General features: G+C 39.8%; 1 protein-coding gene across 5 annotated transcripts in view; it reads left to right on the forward strand.

Annotated features, from left to right (window-relative positions):
* The window catches only part of ARHGAP44 (Rho GTPase activating protein 44), a 195358-nt gene that overhangs the window by 119424 nt on the left and 56978 nt on the right, over nucleotides 1-18956 (forward strand). For all 5 annotated transcript variants that reach the window (XM_004603890.3, XM_055143123.1, XM_055143126.1 and 2 more), the window contains exon 7: nucleotides 18493-18610. In XM_004603890.3, coding sequence (XP_004603947.3) covers nucleotides 18493-18610 — 118 coding nt within the window. The remainder of the gene's footprint in view (nucleotides 1-18492; nucleotides 18611-18956) is intronic.

The raw sequence follows: 18956 nt of genomic DNA on the forward strand, positions 1-18956 counted from the left end.
ATAGTTTTAGTCAGAAAGGACTTAGAAAATAATTATAAATAATATCAATGAGGTTTAAAAAAGCAAGTGTAAATCTCACTTAAGAATTATGAATTAATTGAATGTGAATGATATATAAACTTCTTTGCAATAGGTTTTGTATAGAAAGGGTTAACAAAAGAGCCCATTCTTTTCAAAAATTATCATTATTTTGGGGACGGTATGTATCTCAAAGATCAACCCTTCTGGATCAAGAGACTGGATCAAGAGACTGTTTCTACTTAATGTGTCAGAATTCCAGGCTATGCACTGAATTTTGCCATAAAAACCCCACCCTCACAACAAAAATCCTATGTTGAAGATCAACAGAAAGTAAATTGCAGCATAAGGGTCGGTACCTAATTCAACAAGATAGGTGATGTTATTAAAAGAGAAAGATCTTCGTCTGCCTACACTCAGAGGAAGGGCCAACTGAGGACAGAGCAAGATTGTGAATCACCAAGCCACTGGGAAACCCGAGGCTCTCTCGCCACCTGTGTTGCCTCAGGCCACTTCTCCACCTGGGACAGATGATGCCGTGGGCAGACGAAGGAGGAAACAAGAGCCAGGCTGGTTGGTGATGAGTTGCTATTTATTCCATTCTCCCCACATGCCTGTTCCAATCTCACTAAGCCCCTCATTTCCATCTCCCATCTTCCTCCTCCTCTCTCCTGCTCCCACTCTCCAACTTGGTCTCTCCCTAGTCCCTCACTAACTCCAACTCTCCACGTTGGGAGCAGCACAATCAACATGTCAAAGCCCTTCCTGATTACTGATCACTGATCAGACTCAACAGCAAAATACCACCTAAGATGTGTTTTTCCTTACCTTAGTCCAGCAGTCTTTTAATTAACATCTTAATTAACATCGTTTAAAAAATATTTTTTTATTAGTGAAACACCATGTGGTACAGTTGTAGACTTACTAACTTTTGTGCTTGCGTTTCAGTTACACAATGATCAAGTAATCATCCCTTCACCAGTGCCCATTCTCCACCACAAATGATCCCAGTATCTCTCCCACCCACCCCTAGTCCATCCACCCCACCACCACCATGCCTCTGTGGCAGGGCATTCCCGTTTGCTCTCTCTCTCCTTTTTTGGGTGTCATGGTTTGTAATAGAGTTATTGAGTGGCAATTGTGTTCCATCTACAGTCTACTTTCAGTCCGCATCTCCCATCCTGAGCAGATCCTCCAGACCCCCTTTACCCAGCTTGCCCTGTGTCCACCCAGTCCCTCTTCGGTATCCTGCTTTTGGGGTGTAAGGAACTAAGGGCAACTGAGGCTTAAGTCGAGAAAACAAATGCCCAGGAGTGAATATCATTCAGAGTCAGTTTACTTTGTTACAAAAGCATGGAAATATTATATGTAAGGAAATAGAGAAGCAGCCCTTCTCTATTTGGGCTGCCCTTTCCCCCAGCATGTGCAGCCGGCTTCCAAGCCGTGGAGCAGACCTCCTGGTACACATCTCTACTACTCTTGGGTGTTAGTCTCCCATTCTGTTACTTTATGTTCCACAGATGAGTACAATCTTTTTATGTCTGTCTCTCTCTTTCTGACTCATTTCACTTAACATGATACTTTCCATGTTGATCCACTTGTATGCAAATTTCATTTCATGACTTCATCTTTTTTTTTTTGGTTTTTGGGTCACACCCAGTGATTCACCGGGGTTACTCCTGGCTCAAGCACTCAGGAATTGCACCTGGCAGTGCTCGGGGGACCATATGAGATGCTGGGAATCGAACGCAGGTCGGTCGCATGCAAGACAAAAGCACTACCTGCTGTGCTATTGCTCCAGCCCCATGAATTCATCTTTACTAACCGCTACATACTATTCTATTGTATAGATGATGTACCAAAGTTTTTTAACCAGTCCTCTGTTCTCAGGCACTCACTTTTTTCCAGATTCTGGCTATTGTAAACAGTACTGCAATGAACATACAAGTGCAGCTGTCATTTCGATTATACTTTTTTGCCTCTCTGGGATATGTTCCCAGAAGTGGTACTGCTGGGTCAAATGGGAGCTCCATTTCTAATTTTTTTGATAAGTGTCCAAAAGGGCTTTCCAAAAGGGCTGAACCAGTCAGCATTCCCACCAGCAATGAAGGAGGGTAGCTTTCTACCCGCATCTGTGCCAACACCAGTTGCTTTTGTACTTTTGGATGTGGGCCAGTCTCTGTGGTGTGAGGTGATATCTCATAGTTGTTTTGATCTGTATCTCCCTGATGATTAGTGATGAGGAGTATTTTTTCTTGTGTCTTTTAGCCATTTGTATTTCTTCCTTGAGAAAGTTTCTGTTCATTCCATCACCCCATTTTATGGTGGGGTTGGATGTTTTCTTGTAGAGTTCAACCAGTACCTTATATATCCTTGATATCAACCCCTTATCACATGGATATTGGGTGAATATCCTTTCCTATTCTGTAGATTGTCATTGTATTTTGGTCACTGTATCTTTTGAGGTGCAGAATCTTCTTAGTTTAACTGTTTCCATTTGATTGGTCAGTGGGGTGTCATCTTTAGCTTTAATATCGTGGATAGTTTTGCTGACCTTGTCTTCAGTGTACCTAATGGATTCTGGTCTGATGTTGAGGTCTTTAATCCATTTTGATCTAACTTTTGTGCATGGTATTAGATCGAGCTCTAAGCACATTTTTTTTTTTTTGCTTGTGGTTGTCCAGTTATGCCAGCACCATTTGTTAAAGAGGCTTTTCTTGCTCCACTTCACATTTCTTGTTCTCTTAACAAAGATTAGGTATTCATACATTTGGAATTGTGTGTAAAGACATTCCATATTGTTCCATTGGTCTGCGGCTCTGCCTTTTTTCCAGTACCATGCTGTTTTAACTGTTACTGCTTCATAGTAGAGTTTTAAATTGGGGAGGTTGATGCCTCCCATCTTCTTTTCCCCAAGAATGCCTTAGGTATTCATGGGGGTTTGTTGTTCCATATGAATTTCAGGAGTGTTTTATCCATTTCTTTGAAGAATGTCGTAGGTATCCTTATAGAGATCACATTGAATCTGTTTAATGCGTTGGGGAGTATTGTCTTTTTGACAATGTTAATTCTCCCAATCCATGAGCAGGGGATATGTTTCCATTTCCTCATGTCCTCTTTTATTTCTTTGAGTTGCGTTTTGTAGTTTTATTTGTACAGGCCTTTTACCTCGTTAGTTAAGCTGATTCTGAGGTACTTGATTTTCTGTGGCATGATTGTGAATGGGATTGCTCTTTTCATGTCACTTTCCTCTGTCTCATTATTTGTGTATAGGAAAGCCACGGAGTTTTGTGTATAGGAAAGCCACGGAGTTTCTTGGTAGAGGATTTAGGGTTCTCTAGAAATCATATCATATCATCAGCGAATAGTGGTAGCTTTATTTCTTCCTTTCCTATCTGGATGCCCTTAATATCTTTTTTTTTTCCTAACCTCTATTGTAAGTACTTCCAGTACTATATTGAACAGAAGTGGTGAGAGTGGGCAACCTTGTTTTGTCCCTGATCTTAGTGGGAAAGCCTTTAGTTTTTCCCCATTGAGGATAATGCTTGCCATAGGCTTGTGGTAGATGGCTTTGACTATTTTGGGGAAGCTATCTTCAAAGCCAATTTTGGTGAGAGTTTTTCATCATAAACGAATGCTGGATCTTGTCAAATACTTTCTCTGCATCTATTGATATGATCATATGGTTTTTATCTTTTGTTGATATGATGGATTGTGTTGATTGATTTCTAAATGTTAAACCATCCTTGCATCTCCGGGATGAATCCCATTTGGTCATGGTGTATAATCTTTTTGATGAGTGGTTGGATTCTATTTGCTAATATTTTGTTGAGGACCTTTGCATCCATGTTCATCAGGAATATTGGCCTATAGTTTTCAAGAAAAACACCTACAAGCACAGCAAAACCCTATAGAAGGATGGCACAAAACGCCATGACAATAATCTCTCTCAATGTCAATGGTCTAAATGCACCAATTAAGAGACACAGAGTGGCAAAATGGATTCAGAAACTGAAACCAACATTCTGCTGCCTACAAGAAACACATCTGAACAGTCAGCGCATACACAGATTCAAAGTCAAAGAATGGAAAACAATCCTGCAAGAAAACAGCCCCCTCAAAAAAGCTGGGATGGTCATATTAGTATCCGACAACATAGATTTCATGTTGAAAAAGATTAGAAGAGACAGCGAAGGCCATTTTCTGTGTTTCAAAGGATCTGTACAACAGGAAAAAATCACACTCCTAAACGTATAAACACCTTATGAGGGACCAGCTAAATACTTAAAACAACTGCTAACAGATTTTAAGGAGGACATTGTTAGCAACACAGTAGTAGTCAGAGACTTCAACACCTCCTTATCACCCCTCAATAGATCAAGGAGAATAAAACTCACCAAGGAAACACTGGCTTTGAAGGAAGAGATAGAAGAGAGGGAACTAATAGATCTATACAGGGATTTACACCCCAAAAAGAAAGAATACACATTTTTCTCCAGTGCACATGGAACATTTTCCAAAATAGACTACATGCTGGGTCATAAAGCACATCTCAATAGAATCGGAAGATAGACATTGTATTAACTATCTTTTCAGACCACGATGCATTGAAGATAGAAGTTAATTAGACAGAGATGTGGAAAACCAAATCAAACACCTGGAAACTGAACAACTCAATGTTGAACAACGAATGGCTCAGGAAGGAAATCAAGGAAGAAATCAAAAGATATTTGGAAACAAACAAGACCGAAGACATGAGCTAAGAGAACCTAAGGGGAAAATTTATAGCGCTGCAAGCATTTCTCAGGAAGGAGGAAAGGGCCCACTTAAGTGACTTGACTTCACAGCTCAAGATCTTAGAGAAGGACCAACCAAAAGAGCCTAAACCAAGCAGAAGGAAAGAAATAACAAAACTTTAAAAATTTTTTTAAATTTTATTGAATCACCGTGAGAGTTACAAGCATTCATGTTTGGGTTACAATCTCACAATGATCAAACACCCATTCCTCCACCAATGCACATTCCCCACCACCAATATTCCGGGTATACACCCCCTTTCCCACTCTCCCCCTGCCTCAATGGCAGACAATATTTCCCATACTCTCTCTCTACTTTTGGGCATTATAGCTTGCAACACAGACACTGAGAGGTCATCATGTTTGGTCCATTATCTACTTTCAGCATGCATCTCCCATCCCAACTGGTTCCTCCAGCCATCATTTTCTTAGTGATCCCTTCTCTATTCCATCTGCTTTCTCCCCTCCGCTCATGAAGCAGTCTTCCAGCTATGGGGCAATCTCCCTGGCCCTTGTATCTACCGTCCTTGGGTGTCAGCCTCATGTGATGCTACCCTACACTCCACAAATGAGTGCAGTCCCTCTTTGTCTGTCCCTCTCTTTCTGACTCATTTCACTTAGCATGATACTCTCCATGTTTATCCATTTATAAGCAAATTTCATGACTTCATCTCTCCTAACAGCTGCATAGTATTCCATTTATAGATGTACCAAAATTTCTTTAACCAGTCATCTGTTTTAGGGCACTTGGGTTGTTTCCATATTTTGGCTATTGTGAACACTGCTGCAATGAATATATAGGTACAGATGTCATTTCTATTGTGCTCTTTTGCATCCTCGGGTTATATTCCCAGAAGTGGTATTGCGGGGTCATATGGAAGCTCAATTTCTAGTTTTTGAAGGACTGTCCATATTGTTTTCCAGAAAGGCTGGACCAGTTGGCATTTCCACCAACAGTGAAGGAGTGTCCCTTTTCCCCACATCCACGCCAGCACTGGTTGCTTTTGTTCTTTTGAATGTGTGCCAGTCTCTGTGGTGTGAGATGATGCCTCATTGTTGTTTTGATTTGCATCTCCCTGATGGCTAGTGATGTGGAGCATATTTTCCTGTGCCTTTTGGCCATTTGTATTTTTTTTTTTGAGGAAACTTCTGTTCATTTCTTCTCCCCGTTTTTGGATGGAGTTGGAGGTTTTTTTCTTATACAGTTCTACAAGTATCTTGTATATCCTGGATATTAATCCCTTATCAGATGGGTATTGGGTAAATATTCTTTTCCATTCTGTGGGCTCTTTTCTGTATTTTGGTCACTGTTTCTTTTGAAGTGCAGAAGCTTCTTATTTTGATGTAGTCCCATTTGTTTGTGTTTGCTTCCACTTGCATGGTCAGTGCTGTTTCGTCCTTAAAGATGCTTTTAGCTTCAATGTCATGGAGAGTTCTGTCTACATTTTCTTGTAGGGAGCCATTTTGCCTTACTGATCTTATCCTGTCACTATTTGTTTAATCACTAGCTAACCCCATGCCACACCTAGCAAAGGTTGCCACTCCTAATCTTACTGATCTTATCCTATCAGCATTTTTTTATTACTAGCTAAATCCTGTGCCACACCCTGCATTTCTATTGGGGGTCCCGGCACCACCTCCTCCCAGCAGGGAGGTATAAATACTGTAACTGCCATAGAATAAACGCCTTTTCTCCCTCCCGGACTCTGCGTCTGTTCGTCTGTTCATTCAGCTGCCCTACGAAGGGTTCTCCCTGCTGAACAGAACGAGACCTCCACATCGACTTCCACATTTTCTTCTATGAACCTTATAGATTCATGTCTGATATTGAGGTCTTTAATCCACTTTGATATGACTTTTGTGACTGGCATTAACAAAGGTCAGAGTTCATTTTTTGCAGGTAGCTATCCAGTTTTCCCAGCACCACTTAGAAATAACAAAACATAGAGCAGAAATAAATTACATGGAACCCAAAAAAAAGATCCGAAAGATTAGTGAAACCATGAGCTGGTTCTTTGAGAAAATAAACAACATTGATAAACCACTAGCAAGACTCAGAGAGAGAGAGAGAGAGAGAGAGAGAGAGAGAGAGAGAGAGAGAGAGAGAGAGAGAGAGAGAGAGAGAGAGAACCCTAATAAACCGAATCAGAAATGAAAAGGGTGACATCACAACAGAAACCAATGAAATTCAAAAGATTATCAGAGACTATTTTGAAGTCTGTATGCCACGAAACAAGAGAAACTAGAAAAAATGGATAAAGTCTTGGATTCCTATAATCTCCCAAGATTGGACCACGAAGACTTGGAATACCTGAATAGACCCATTAATATCAAGGAATCAAAAGTCTTCTCCAAAACAAAAGCCCAGGTCCAGATGGATTTACTTGTGAATTCTTCCAAACTTTTAAAGAAGACCTCTAGCCAATTCTTCTCAAGTTTTTCCAGGAAATTGAAGAAACAGGAACCCTCCCAAACAGTTTCTATGAGGTACATATCTCCCTAATTCCAAAAGCAAACAGGCACCACTTAATTAACATCTTAATTCTACTTCCTAATATTAGTTATTTTATATGGACACAGTAAGAGATACATTAAGCTTGTAGGGTGGCTCTCCTGGGGACATCTTGCTATAGATCCCAGACTACAGTGCTCAGGCCAGATTCATCTTTCCTAATCCTAGCAGGGTCCTAATCTAGTTGTTACTTTTGGGATCATGACGAATTTTGTCCATGATTATGCTCTTAACTTATAGTTAAATATTATGGTGCTTTGACCTGGCCCGTTTTGTTGCCAGGGTAGCTCACAGCTTGTCCTGGGTCCACCTAGTCCCTCGTCAGTGCCCTGCTTTTGGGGTGTTAGAAACTAAGGGCAACTGAGGCTTAAGTCGAGAAAATAAATGCCCAGGAGTGAATATCATTCAGAGTCAATTTACTCCAATGTTACAAAAGCATAACATTAACTGTCTTCCTGTGTTTATACAAAAAGATCTTTGCTCTGAATTAACTATGCAAAGGACTTAAGGAGAAGAGAAAAGCAATATTTACAAGTTAACAGAGTCTGATTAGGAGATAAAGGTGATTGACTGTTGGGGAAGCAGAGCACAAAGAAAGAGGTTCCAAATAAAGAGGAATTGGAGCACTGTGATGGGAGTAACCCAATAAACCTAATCTCCCTGTGGCAAGGTAGAAAGGACAAACCAATGTTATCCTACACAAGATGGCAGCCATTTGAGAGCCAGGAAGAGAACTCTTAACAGACGCAAATTTATCTTTGAGAGCAGAGACAGATTCTCTGGTATATATGATCAGTTAATATAATTATATTATGTGTCACATATAATAGTGGGAAATTTTCAACAAGTGGTTTTGGAAAACTGATTGGTTACAGAAAAAAAGAACCCCTATCAAAATCCCCCAAATCAAATCAAAATGGACTAAAGACCTTGATGTCAGATCTGAATCCATAGATTATATTGATGAAAGATAGGTAGAACACTTAATAACATTGAACCTAGAAGCATCTTCAGTGATTTTATGCCATTGGCCAAGCAAACAGAAGCCTAGATAGGACTCATCAAACAAGAAGCCTCTGCACTGTAGAAGATAAAATGACCAGAGTAAAAATGCACACCACAATCTGGGAGAAAGTATTTTTTCTTCATCTGACAATGAGTTAATGTGTGAGATATTAAAAACTTGTATTTAAAAAATGGACACTTGATCTCCAGCATTTCAGCAGGCCTACTTCTACATCTCAGAGCCCTGTTTGCTCATCTAGACCTCCAGCTGGATCCGGCAGCCTCCACCCTGACTTCCACCATCCTAGCACACGCACCTCTACATGTCAGACCCCTACTTGTTCATCCAATTGTTCAGGTAAGGTTAACTTCCTGGTTGACATCTCTGTTGCTTTTTTGGAACCAGAAGTGGATTTTCCTCCTTTCCGCTGGAACCTGGCAGCCTTCATTCCCCCCTGCAGTATCTCCGACGGGCCAACTCCACGTCTCTTCAACTGTGTGACTACACACATGGAGACATGGTAGCTCGCACCTCACACTGCTCACGTTTAGACCTGCTGTCACCAGGTAAAGACAGGCAGGGAAGGAAGAGAGCCACACCCTCAGAGACTCCCAGTGGGGTGGGGCCTTACTACAAAGCACTCTCAATACAGCAAACACAATGGGGAAGATGCACAGAAGCCCACCACGCTCAATGACTGAAAATAACAATATGGAAGGCTCTCTGAAACTGTCCGAATTACTTTAGTGACAGCACATTGAATGTGTTCAATGAACTCAAGAAAAAGATGGCACAGATAGTCAGCAAAGCACAAGAAAGCCAAAATGCAAAAATTGCAGCCAGAAATGCAAAAGATAGAGTACTTTAAGTTATATATATATATACATATATATGTATATATATATATATATATATATATATATATATATAAAGAAAAACTCAGTAGAAGGTCCAAGTATCTGAGGAAATGACCAAGAAGCTCCACATGAGATGGAAGCCTCTAGAATACAACAGACAATGGGAAAAAGCCTGGAAAGAAATGAACCACACACCGAAGAACTAGAAGACAAGTTCAAGAGGAACAATATAAGAATCATTGGAATCCCTGAAGAATAGGAAATCAAATTCAATGAAGAACCAATAGTTAAAGAAATCATTGATAAGAATTTCCCAGAGTTTAGGGGGCAGGCACTGAGATCCAAGAAACCCTACTTCCAGCAAAAATAACCCAAATAGAAAAACTTCAAGACATGTTATAATCAGAATGGCAGACGCCAAAGACTGAGACAGAATATTGGATGCAACAAGATCAAAAATGGAACTTACATACAAAGGAAAGTCTGCATGATTCATAGTGTATCTATCAAATGAGACTCTATAAGCCAGAGAGAATGATGAGCAATAGGGGATGGAAATTAATGAGGTGAACATCTCACCAAGATAGTCTATTCAGATAGACTAACATTCAGATTTGAAGAAACAATACAGTGCTTCATGGACAGGCAACATCTTAGGGAATTTATAGCCTTGAGACCAATTCTGCAAGAAGTATTAAAAGATCTTCTTTAAAAGATAAGACAAATTTCTCAAAACTTTGCCATTGAGCATGGCATACACTCAAGGCAGTTATGGTTGCTCTCTACTAGATTATATCATAAATAAATATATATTAATATCTGCGATAGCACAGCAGTTGGGCGTTCGCCTTTCACGCAGCCAACCCAAGTTCGATTCCTCCGCCCCTCTCAGAGAGCCTGGCAAGCTACTGAGAGAATTGAGCCTGCGCAGCAGAGCCTGGCAAGCTACCCATGCGTATTAGTTATACCAAAAACAGTAACAATAAGTCTCTCAATGAGAGACGCTACTGGTGCCCGCTCAAACAAATTGATGAGCAATGGGATGACAGTGACAGTGACAGTATTATCCTAACTTTCTAATGAATTTTATACTCTTTCAATAATGAATTAATGTTTATTTGAATGTTGAGGTGAATTTTTTATATTGTTGTATTTTACTTATTAATGTAGATAAGCATTATCTATATTTTCTAACATAAAGCAAATATTATTTCCTGTTTAGGATAAAACATACATCCATAGGCCTATTCAGATTTTCCCCTTAAAATTTTCTTAATCCTTTTGACTCTTACCAAATTCTATATTGGTAGGATTTATCTATTTCATGTAAGTTTTAAAATGTCTTTGTATAGCATTGTTCATACTTTTAATTTTTAATGTAATATCCCTGTTGAAAGAAAAATGTATAGTTTTTGAAAAATAACATTTTTACTAATTTTATCGTTGATTTATAGTTTTGTGAATTTTCAGGAGTTTATTCATTAATCTATATGAATCTAGGTCTCACAACCTCCACAATAAAATTCATTAAAAATTTAAAAACAGTGTTGGCATGGATGTGAGGAAAAGAAACCCCATCTACTGCTGGTAGGAAAGTCGACTAGTTCATCCATTTTGGAAAACCCATATAAATACTTCTCAAAATATTAGTAATTGAGCTTCCAACTGATTCAACAATTCTACTTGGCGTATACACCAAGTACCCAAAAACTATTCAAAAGATATATTTATACCATTCACATTACCCCAAATCAGGAAACACCCAAGTTTTCAAGAGGAAATGACTGGATTGTGTGTGTATGTGTGTGCATGTGCATATATGTGTGTGTATATATACACATATATAACACATATATACATATATTTGAAAAAGCATAAAATTCCTTATAAAGTTAGGATATATATGCATATATATATGTCACTGTCACTGTCATCCGTTGCTCACTGGTTTGCTCTAGTGGGCACCAGTAATGTCTGCATTGTGAGACTCCTTACTGTTTTTGGCATATCGAATATGCCATGGGGAGCTTGCCAGGTTGGAGGAATCGTACCCGGGTCAGCCTTGTGCAAGGCAAATGCCCTACTGCTTTGCTATCACTCCAGCCCATTTATATATATATATATATGTATGTGTATATATATATATATATATATATAGCATATCACTGTCGTCCCATTGTTTGTCGATTTACTGGAGCAGGCACCAGTAACATCTCTATTACACTCAGCCCTAGGTTTTAGCAGCCTCTCCTTACCCATCTTTCCCAACGATTGGAGGCTCTTTCAGGGTCAGGGGAATGAGACCTATCATTACTGTGTTTGGCATATCAAATACGCCACAGGTAGCTTGCGAGGCTCTGCTGTCCAGGCGAGATACTCTCAGTAGCTTGCCGGGCTCTCCAAGAGGTATGTATATATCTTTTACTGTATTTGGGACATAAATATGCCATGGGGAGCTTGCCAGGCTCTCCTGAGCGGGCAATAGACTCTCCATAGCTTGTCAGGATCTCCAAGAGGGAGAACTAGGCTAGTAGATGTAATATAACCACTTTGCGGCCACTCGCTTCCGGACCTTGGTTTTATAGTCTCTGGATGTTGACTGTTGATGGGATTACAGGCCAGGCGCCAGGGGGCAATTTCTGGGTGTGACTACCAAGCTACTGGAAAATGGGGGATCTGGGTGGAAGAGGCCCAGTCCTGATCCGAGCAGCCTTGGAGATCTCTCAGCCCCGGGTTCCGCACACCTGGGTTCCTCTGTAGGCTCCCCCATGTGTTGTCTGAACTATATATAAATTATTTATAAATTAGTTATATATAAATAAATGTATATTAAGTATCACTGTATCACTGTCATCCCGTTGTTCGTCGATTTGCTTGAGTGGGCACCAGTAACGTCTCCATTCATTCCTGTCATGAACGTCTCCATTCGTTTCTGTCATGTGCTAGTCTAGCTTGATGGCATATAACTAAATATATATTAAGTATATATATGTATGAATATATATATATCTTGATCTTAGAGGAAAGACTTTCAATTTTTTTCTTATTAAGTATGTCATTAGTGTAGTTGTGTAGTATTTGGCTTTACTGTGCTAAGTTCCTTCTTAGCCTCATTTTGTTGAGAGCTTTTTCATAACTGGATATTGAGCCTCCAAAATCTTTCTGTTTATTTCTATGTGATCTAAGTTTTTTATCTTTCAGTTAAATAATTTTCTGGATATGCTAAAACAATCTTGCATGCTTGGAGTAAGTACTAACTAGCAGTGATGTAAGATCCTTTTAATATATAGCTGAAATTTTTTCACGAAGTTGTTTTTTGTTGTTGTTGCTTTGGCTTTTTTGTTTTGGTTTTTGGTCCACATTTGACAATGCTCAGGGGTTACTCCTGACTTTGCATTCAGAAATTACTCCTGGTGATGCTCAGGGGCATATGAGATGCTGGGGATGAAACCCAGGTTCGCCATCTGCAATGAAAGTGCCCTCCCCACAGTACTCTCTCTTCAGCCGTGTTCACTGAGATTTTGCTGAGGATCTTGCAGGGTGGGGTGGGGGGATATGGGACTGGGGAGGATAGGAGGGATGTTGGGTGTACCAGTGGTGAAGAATGGGCACTGGTGAAGGGATGGGTTCTCAAACTTTGTATGGGGGAAACATGAGCACAAAAATATATAAATCTGTAACTGTACCCTCATGGTGATTCACTAATTAAAAATAAATTTTAAAAAAAGAGATATGAGGTTTTGGATTTCTGTATAAAGTCCAGGGAAAATTCTGCCTGAAATTGCATCACTGCAAGCTTTTACTTCCCTTTTGTGGAGCTCATAAGATGGAAAAGCCGAGAGAGAGAAACCCTTCCCCCCTGGCACCACATAGGGCAGTGGCTCAATTCACAGTCTAGAGGCATTTCTGCGAGCTGCTGGTGTCCAAAGTAGTTTAGTAGTTTAGTTGGCCTCTGGGATCATGCTCGTGTAGCAGCGGAAGGGCCGAAATTTTATACTCTTATGATTGACCTTTTTCCCCCTACTTTATTCTTCACTAAAGTTTATATTCTGTCTTTATTTTTCCAAGATTCTAATGTAATTGCATGTCTCCCAGTAGTCGGTAATGATATATTGATAGTGTTATGTCACTGATAGTATCATAACTTTTTGTTCTCCAAATTCTTTTAGGATTAAAGAATTTTTTTTACTTTGACGACAGTATAATTCTTGAGTTTATGTAGAACAGATGAGTGAAAATTTCTCCATAATCTGGTGTTCATGATTGATGTCACTTTTCCAAACAAATGCAACCTGTACAACATTTTCTTTTTTTGAAATTTTGTTATTTGGTTTCCACAAAAGGACTACTCTTAGCACATCTTGTCACTGTTTTATAAGATTGAAGTAAAGTACCTGCATATAATTAAGAAAATTCTCTATAATTGAGGGAAATGTAAGGGTAACTTTGAGGAGAATTAGAGAGAAAAGAGGTAATTTGGAGGAAAATGTGTCTTATTTCAATATAAATTTAGTATAATTCATGTTAAAAGTAATCTAATTCCATAACTGAATGAGGAAATGCAATGGTTTAAAAGAAGATGTCTAGATCACCCTTGGTCCCAGAGTCTGGGCTGAGAAGGAAGGTAGAGTGGAGGGAAAGGCGGAAGAGATAAGTGGGAGGTAACAGGGAGAGGGATCAGGAGATTGCTGTGAAACAGTGCTGTTGAGGAACGATAGAGCTAACTGTCTAAAGCACAATCAGCAACACTGAAGTCACGAGGCCAAACTTTAATAACCAAACTTGAAGGCTCCTGTCAAAAGGGCAGTCTGGGGCAGGGCAGGTGACAAGAAGAGGGATTCTGGGAACACTGTTGAAGAGAAGTTGACTTTGTGGTGGGATTGTTGATGGAATATTGTAGTGTAGTCAAAAGCCCAACCATGAATAACTTTGTAACTCATGGTGCTTTAATAAAATAAAATTGAAGGGAAAAATCTATCCTGATGTGTAAAGCCATATAAATTAGCTTAGTAGTAGTACTTTATATATATGTATATATTGCTTAGCTGTTTTTCATTAAGTAGCATGTATTGTGAAGTAGACAATTGGTGTACCTTGATTTTATAAACTACCCTGGTGATATTATTTGGCATGTAAATTATAGCCAGAACCACTTACTTTATTTTACAGAAACCCCCATAAAACATTAATACTTTATTTTCAGTGGCTTCTTCTAGCAAATGTAAAATAAATATATCAATTATTTAGAGAAAATCATTTAGAAAAATATTTCCTATGAATATTTACTAATTATTATTTTTAGATATTATATTTAAATGTCTTTAAATAGTATTAATAGCTTATTTGCTTTCTAGTTTGTTGTGAATTATTGTGTTATAGTCGGGAATGTTTTCCAGAGTTTGTGTGTCAACTTTTAGATGTTTCAAACTAGCTTGTTCTCTCAAAACCTTGTGTAATTTTCCCATGGTATACTTCTTTTTCATCGATTTGGTCAAATTCCTTAATTTTTCTACTCTCTGCTAGTAAAAGAAAACTTAATTTTCCCTCTCTTTGTCTTAAAGAGTCCCAAAGTCTTCTGTTTTTCTTGGGGCTGGATATGTAATGTACATTAGGGTACTTACTTCGCATGCACCCTGTGTGGTTCCCCAAGCATTCCATAAGGTCCCCTGAACCTGCTAGACAGGATCCCTGAACCTAGAGCCAGCAGTAAGACCTGAGCACTAATAGATATGGACCCCCCAGTACAAAGCAGAACAAAAAAGACGAGGGGGAAAAATGTATACCAAAGTACCTGGTGATTAGCTGCTTGACTCTTTTTTTTTTTTTTTTTTTGCTTTTTGGGTCACACCCAGCGATGCTCAGGGGTTACTCCTGGCTCTGCACTCAGGAATTACTCCTGGCGGTGCTTGGGGGACCATATGGGATGCCGGGGATCGAACCCGGGTCGGCCGCGTGCAAGGCAAACGCCCTACCTGCTGTGCTATCGCTCCGGCCCCTTGACTCTTTTTTTTTTTTTTTTAGTGAGTCACAGTGAGGGTACAGTTACAGATTCACACCTTTTCATACTTGTTTTTCCCTCATACAATGTTTGAGAGCCCATCCCTCCACCAGTGTCCATTCTCCACCACCAATGAACCCAGTATCCCTCCCACACCACCCCATTCCATTCCCCCCACCCCACCTCTGTGTCAGGGCATTCCAATTTGTTCTCTCTCTCTCTCCTTTTGTGTGTTGTGGTTTGTAACAGGGGTATTGAGTGACCATCATGTTCAGTCTCTAGTCTACTTTCAGCACGCATCTCCCTCCCCGCGTAGGATCTCCAATCACATTTTACTTGGTGTTCCCTTCTCTATCTGGGATGACTTTCCCCCAACATGTGAGGCCTGCTTCCAAGCTATGGAGCCAACCTCCTGGCATTATATACTACTATTCTTAGGTGTAAGTCTCCTACTCTGTTATTTTATATTCCACAGATGAGTGCAATCTTTCTATGTCTGTCTCTCTCTTTCTGGCTCATTTCACTTAGCATACTTTCCATGTTGATCTACTTATATGCAAAGTTCATTACTTCATCTTTTCTAACAGCTGCATAGTATTCCTTGTATAGATGTACCAAAGTTTCTTTAACAAGTCATCTGTTCTCGGGCACTCGGGTTTTTTCCAGATTCTGGCTATTGTTAACAGTGCTGAGATGAACATATAAGTGCAGATGTCATTTCAACTATACTTTTTTGTTTCTCCAGGATATGTTCCCAGAAGTGGTATTGCTGGATCAAATGGAAGATCAATTTCTAATTTTTTGAGAATCGTCCATATTGTTTTCCAAAGGGGCTGGACCAGTCGGCATTCCCACCAGCAATGTAGAAGGGTCCCTTTCTCTTCACATCCTCTCCAACAGTGGTTGCTTTTGCTCTTTTGGATGTGTGCCATTCTCTGTGGTGTGAGGTGGTATCTCATGGTAGTTTTGATCTGCATCTCCCTGATGATTAGTGATGCAGAGCATTTTTTCATGTACCTTTCAGCCATTCATATCTCTTTCTTGGAAAAGTTTCTGTTCATTTCTTCGGCCCATTTTCTGATGGGGTTGGATGTTTTCTTCTTGTAGAATTCAACCAGTGCTTTGTATACTCTTGATATCAATCCTTTATCGGATGTGTATTGGGTGAATATCCTTTCCCATTCTGTATATTGCCTTTGTATTTTGGTCACTGTGTCTTTTGCGGTGAGAAGCTTCTTAGTTTAATACAGTCCCATTTGTTTAACTGCTTTTACTTGATTGCTTAGTTCCATGTCATCTTGAAGATACCTTTAGCTTCAATATCGTGAAGGGTTTTGCCGACCTTATTGTCGATGTACCTTATGGATTGTGGTCCAATGTTGAGGTCTTTAATCCATTTTGATCTGATTTTTGTGCATGGTGTCAGGTCGAGGTCTAAGCCCATTCTTTTGCATGTGGTTGTCCAGTTATGCCAGCACCATTTGTTGAAGAGGCTTTCTTTGCTCCACTTCACATTTCTTGCCCCCTTATCAAAGATTAGATGATCATACAATTGGGATTGTGTGTTGGGATATTCCACTCTGTTCTATTGGTCTGCAGCTCTGCCTTTGTTCCAGTACCATGCTGTTTTAATTGTTACCGCTTTGTAGTCAAGTTTAAGGTTGGGGAGGGTGATGCCTCCCATCATCTTTTTCCCAAGAATTGTTTTAGCTATCCGTGAGCCTTTATTCTTTCATATGAATTTCAAGATTGCTTGATCCATTTCTTTGAAGAATGTCCTGGGTATCCTTATAGGAATCGCGTTGAATCTGAATAATGCTTTGGGAAGTATTGCCATTTTCACAATGTTGATTCTCCCTATCCATGAGCAGGGGATATGTTTCCATTTCCTCATGTCCTCTTTTATTTCATGGAGTAGCATTTTATAGTTTTCTTTGTAGAGGTCCTTTACTTCCTTGGTTAAGCTGATTCCGAGGTATTTGATTTCCTGGGGCACAATTGTGAACGGGATTGCTTTTTTCATGTCCCTTTCCTCTGTCTCATTGTTTGCATATAGGAAGGCCATGGTTTTTTGGGTATTGATTTTATAACCTGTGACCTTACTGTACAGGTCAATTGTTTCTAAGAGTTTCTTAGTAGAGCTTTTAGGCTTCTCTAGATATAGTATCATATCGTCTGCAAATAGTGAGAGTTTGATTTCTTCCTTTTCTATCTGAATGCCCTTAATATCTTTTTCTTGCCTAATGGCTATTGCTAGTACTTCCTGTATTATATTGAAGAGAAGTGGTGAGAGTGGGCATCCTTGTCTTGTCCCCAATCTTAGAGGAAAGGCCCTTAGTTTTTCCCCATTTATGATAATGCTAGCTGCTTGACTCTTACAGGGAGATTAATGTTGCACCTTTTGCCTCTGTGTTGGATGGTGTGAGACAGATACAGCACACATGTAGCTGTCTGGTTTTGTCAGTACACTACCTAACTACACTACTAACTGCAGTGTTTGGTCGTCTTCATTACACAGTTGCTTTTCTTAGAACTGACACATACCTTAATATCTCATGGTTCCATAACAAGGAGGAAACCAAGGATGACCCCTTTGTTTTACCTTTTCTTAGAACTGACACATACCTTAATATCTCATGGTTCCATAACAAGGAGGAAACCAAGGATGACCCCTTTGTTTTACCTTTCTTGCTATTAGTAAATCTGTAAGTTACAGAGTTTACACACCCAGTGCTCACTGCCGTTCACTGCTATAGCTCTGAGTACTTGGCACAACTGGCATTTTGGCTCTAGGCTAACTTTTGGTAAAGACACAGAATCAGAAGTCTATTGTTTCTCATGAAAGATTCTGAAATGGCTTCCCCAAACGGCTTTCACTCTCCAGGAAAATATGTGTTTAAGTAAATGAAGTATCTAAAAATTGACAAGACATTGTTCTCTGCTTTTAAGTGGAGGTGTTTGTTCTGAGATATGCTTTTAATGTTACCCATTTATCCATCTAGCAAACTTCAGTTAAGACAATGAATGTTTCCAGTCGAGTGGTGCATCAGCATGCAGAGGACAGTAGGGGCAGTGTTCATTTGCTTCATCTCAAGGGGCAATGCCGCCCCAGCTCTGTCAACAATGAAACATGGAGACTTGAGCTTTCTGCCTCCTAGTCTCATACTTGGTATACTTCGTTTTTATTTCAGGATGTGTGATTCCATTGGTAATCTTTGTAACTAGCTGTTCTTTTGCTATCTCCATGGCATTCCCAGTGTTCTGTCTTTATTCACACTTACGATTTTTCTTCTATTTTCCATCAGGTGGCAGCAGACTTCCAAGTCGTCAGGTTTGTCCAGCAGCTTACAGCCTACAGGTGCCAAAGCTGATGCCCTCAGGGAAGAAATGGAGGAGGCTGCCAACAGAGTGGAGATTTGCAGGGTACCCCACATCTTTCCTCCTCTCTATCAGGACAGGGTGGGAGGGGCCTCAGGGAGTTCCCTTTAGTTCACTGGGGTTCTGTTAAACCTTTTCATGTGAACCTTTGGGACCAGATCCACAAACTTGGATAGGGTGGGTACTCTGAGTCAAAACCTTTATGTGACCTAGACATAAAGGGGTATTACTATTGATGTGCCTGCATGGTAAGCAGAGAGAAAAGCACCTTGATTTCTTTGTGGAGTTGTTATTAGTTATGTGAGTTCCACGTAACAACTTCTAGAAGGGCTAAGAATTTAAGAAATACTGAACTCACTGTTGACAGTGAATTATCCTCGTTTTTGCCTTT

Source organism: Sorex araneus, chromosome 6 (assembly GCF_027595985.1).
Source record: "Sorex araneus isolate mSorAra2 chromosome 6, mSorAra2.pri, whole genome shotgun sequence".
In the NCBI taxonomy this organism is placed as follows: Eukaryota; Metazoa; Chordata; class Mammalia; order Eulipotyphla; family Soricidae; genus Sorex; species Sorex araneus.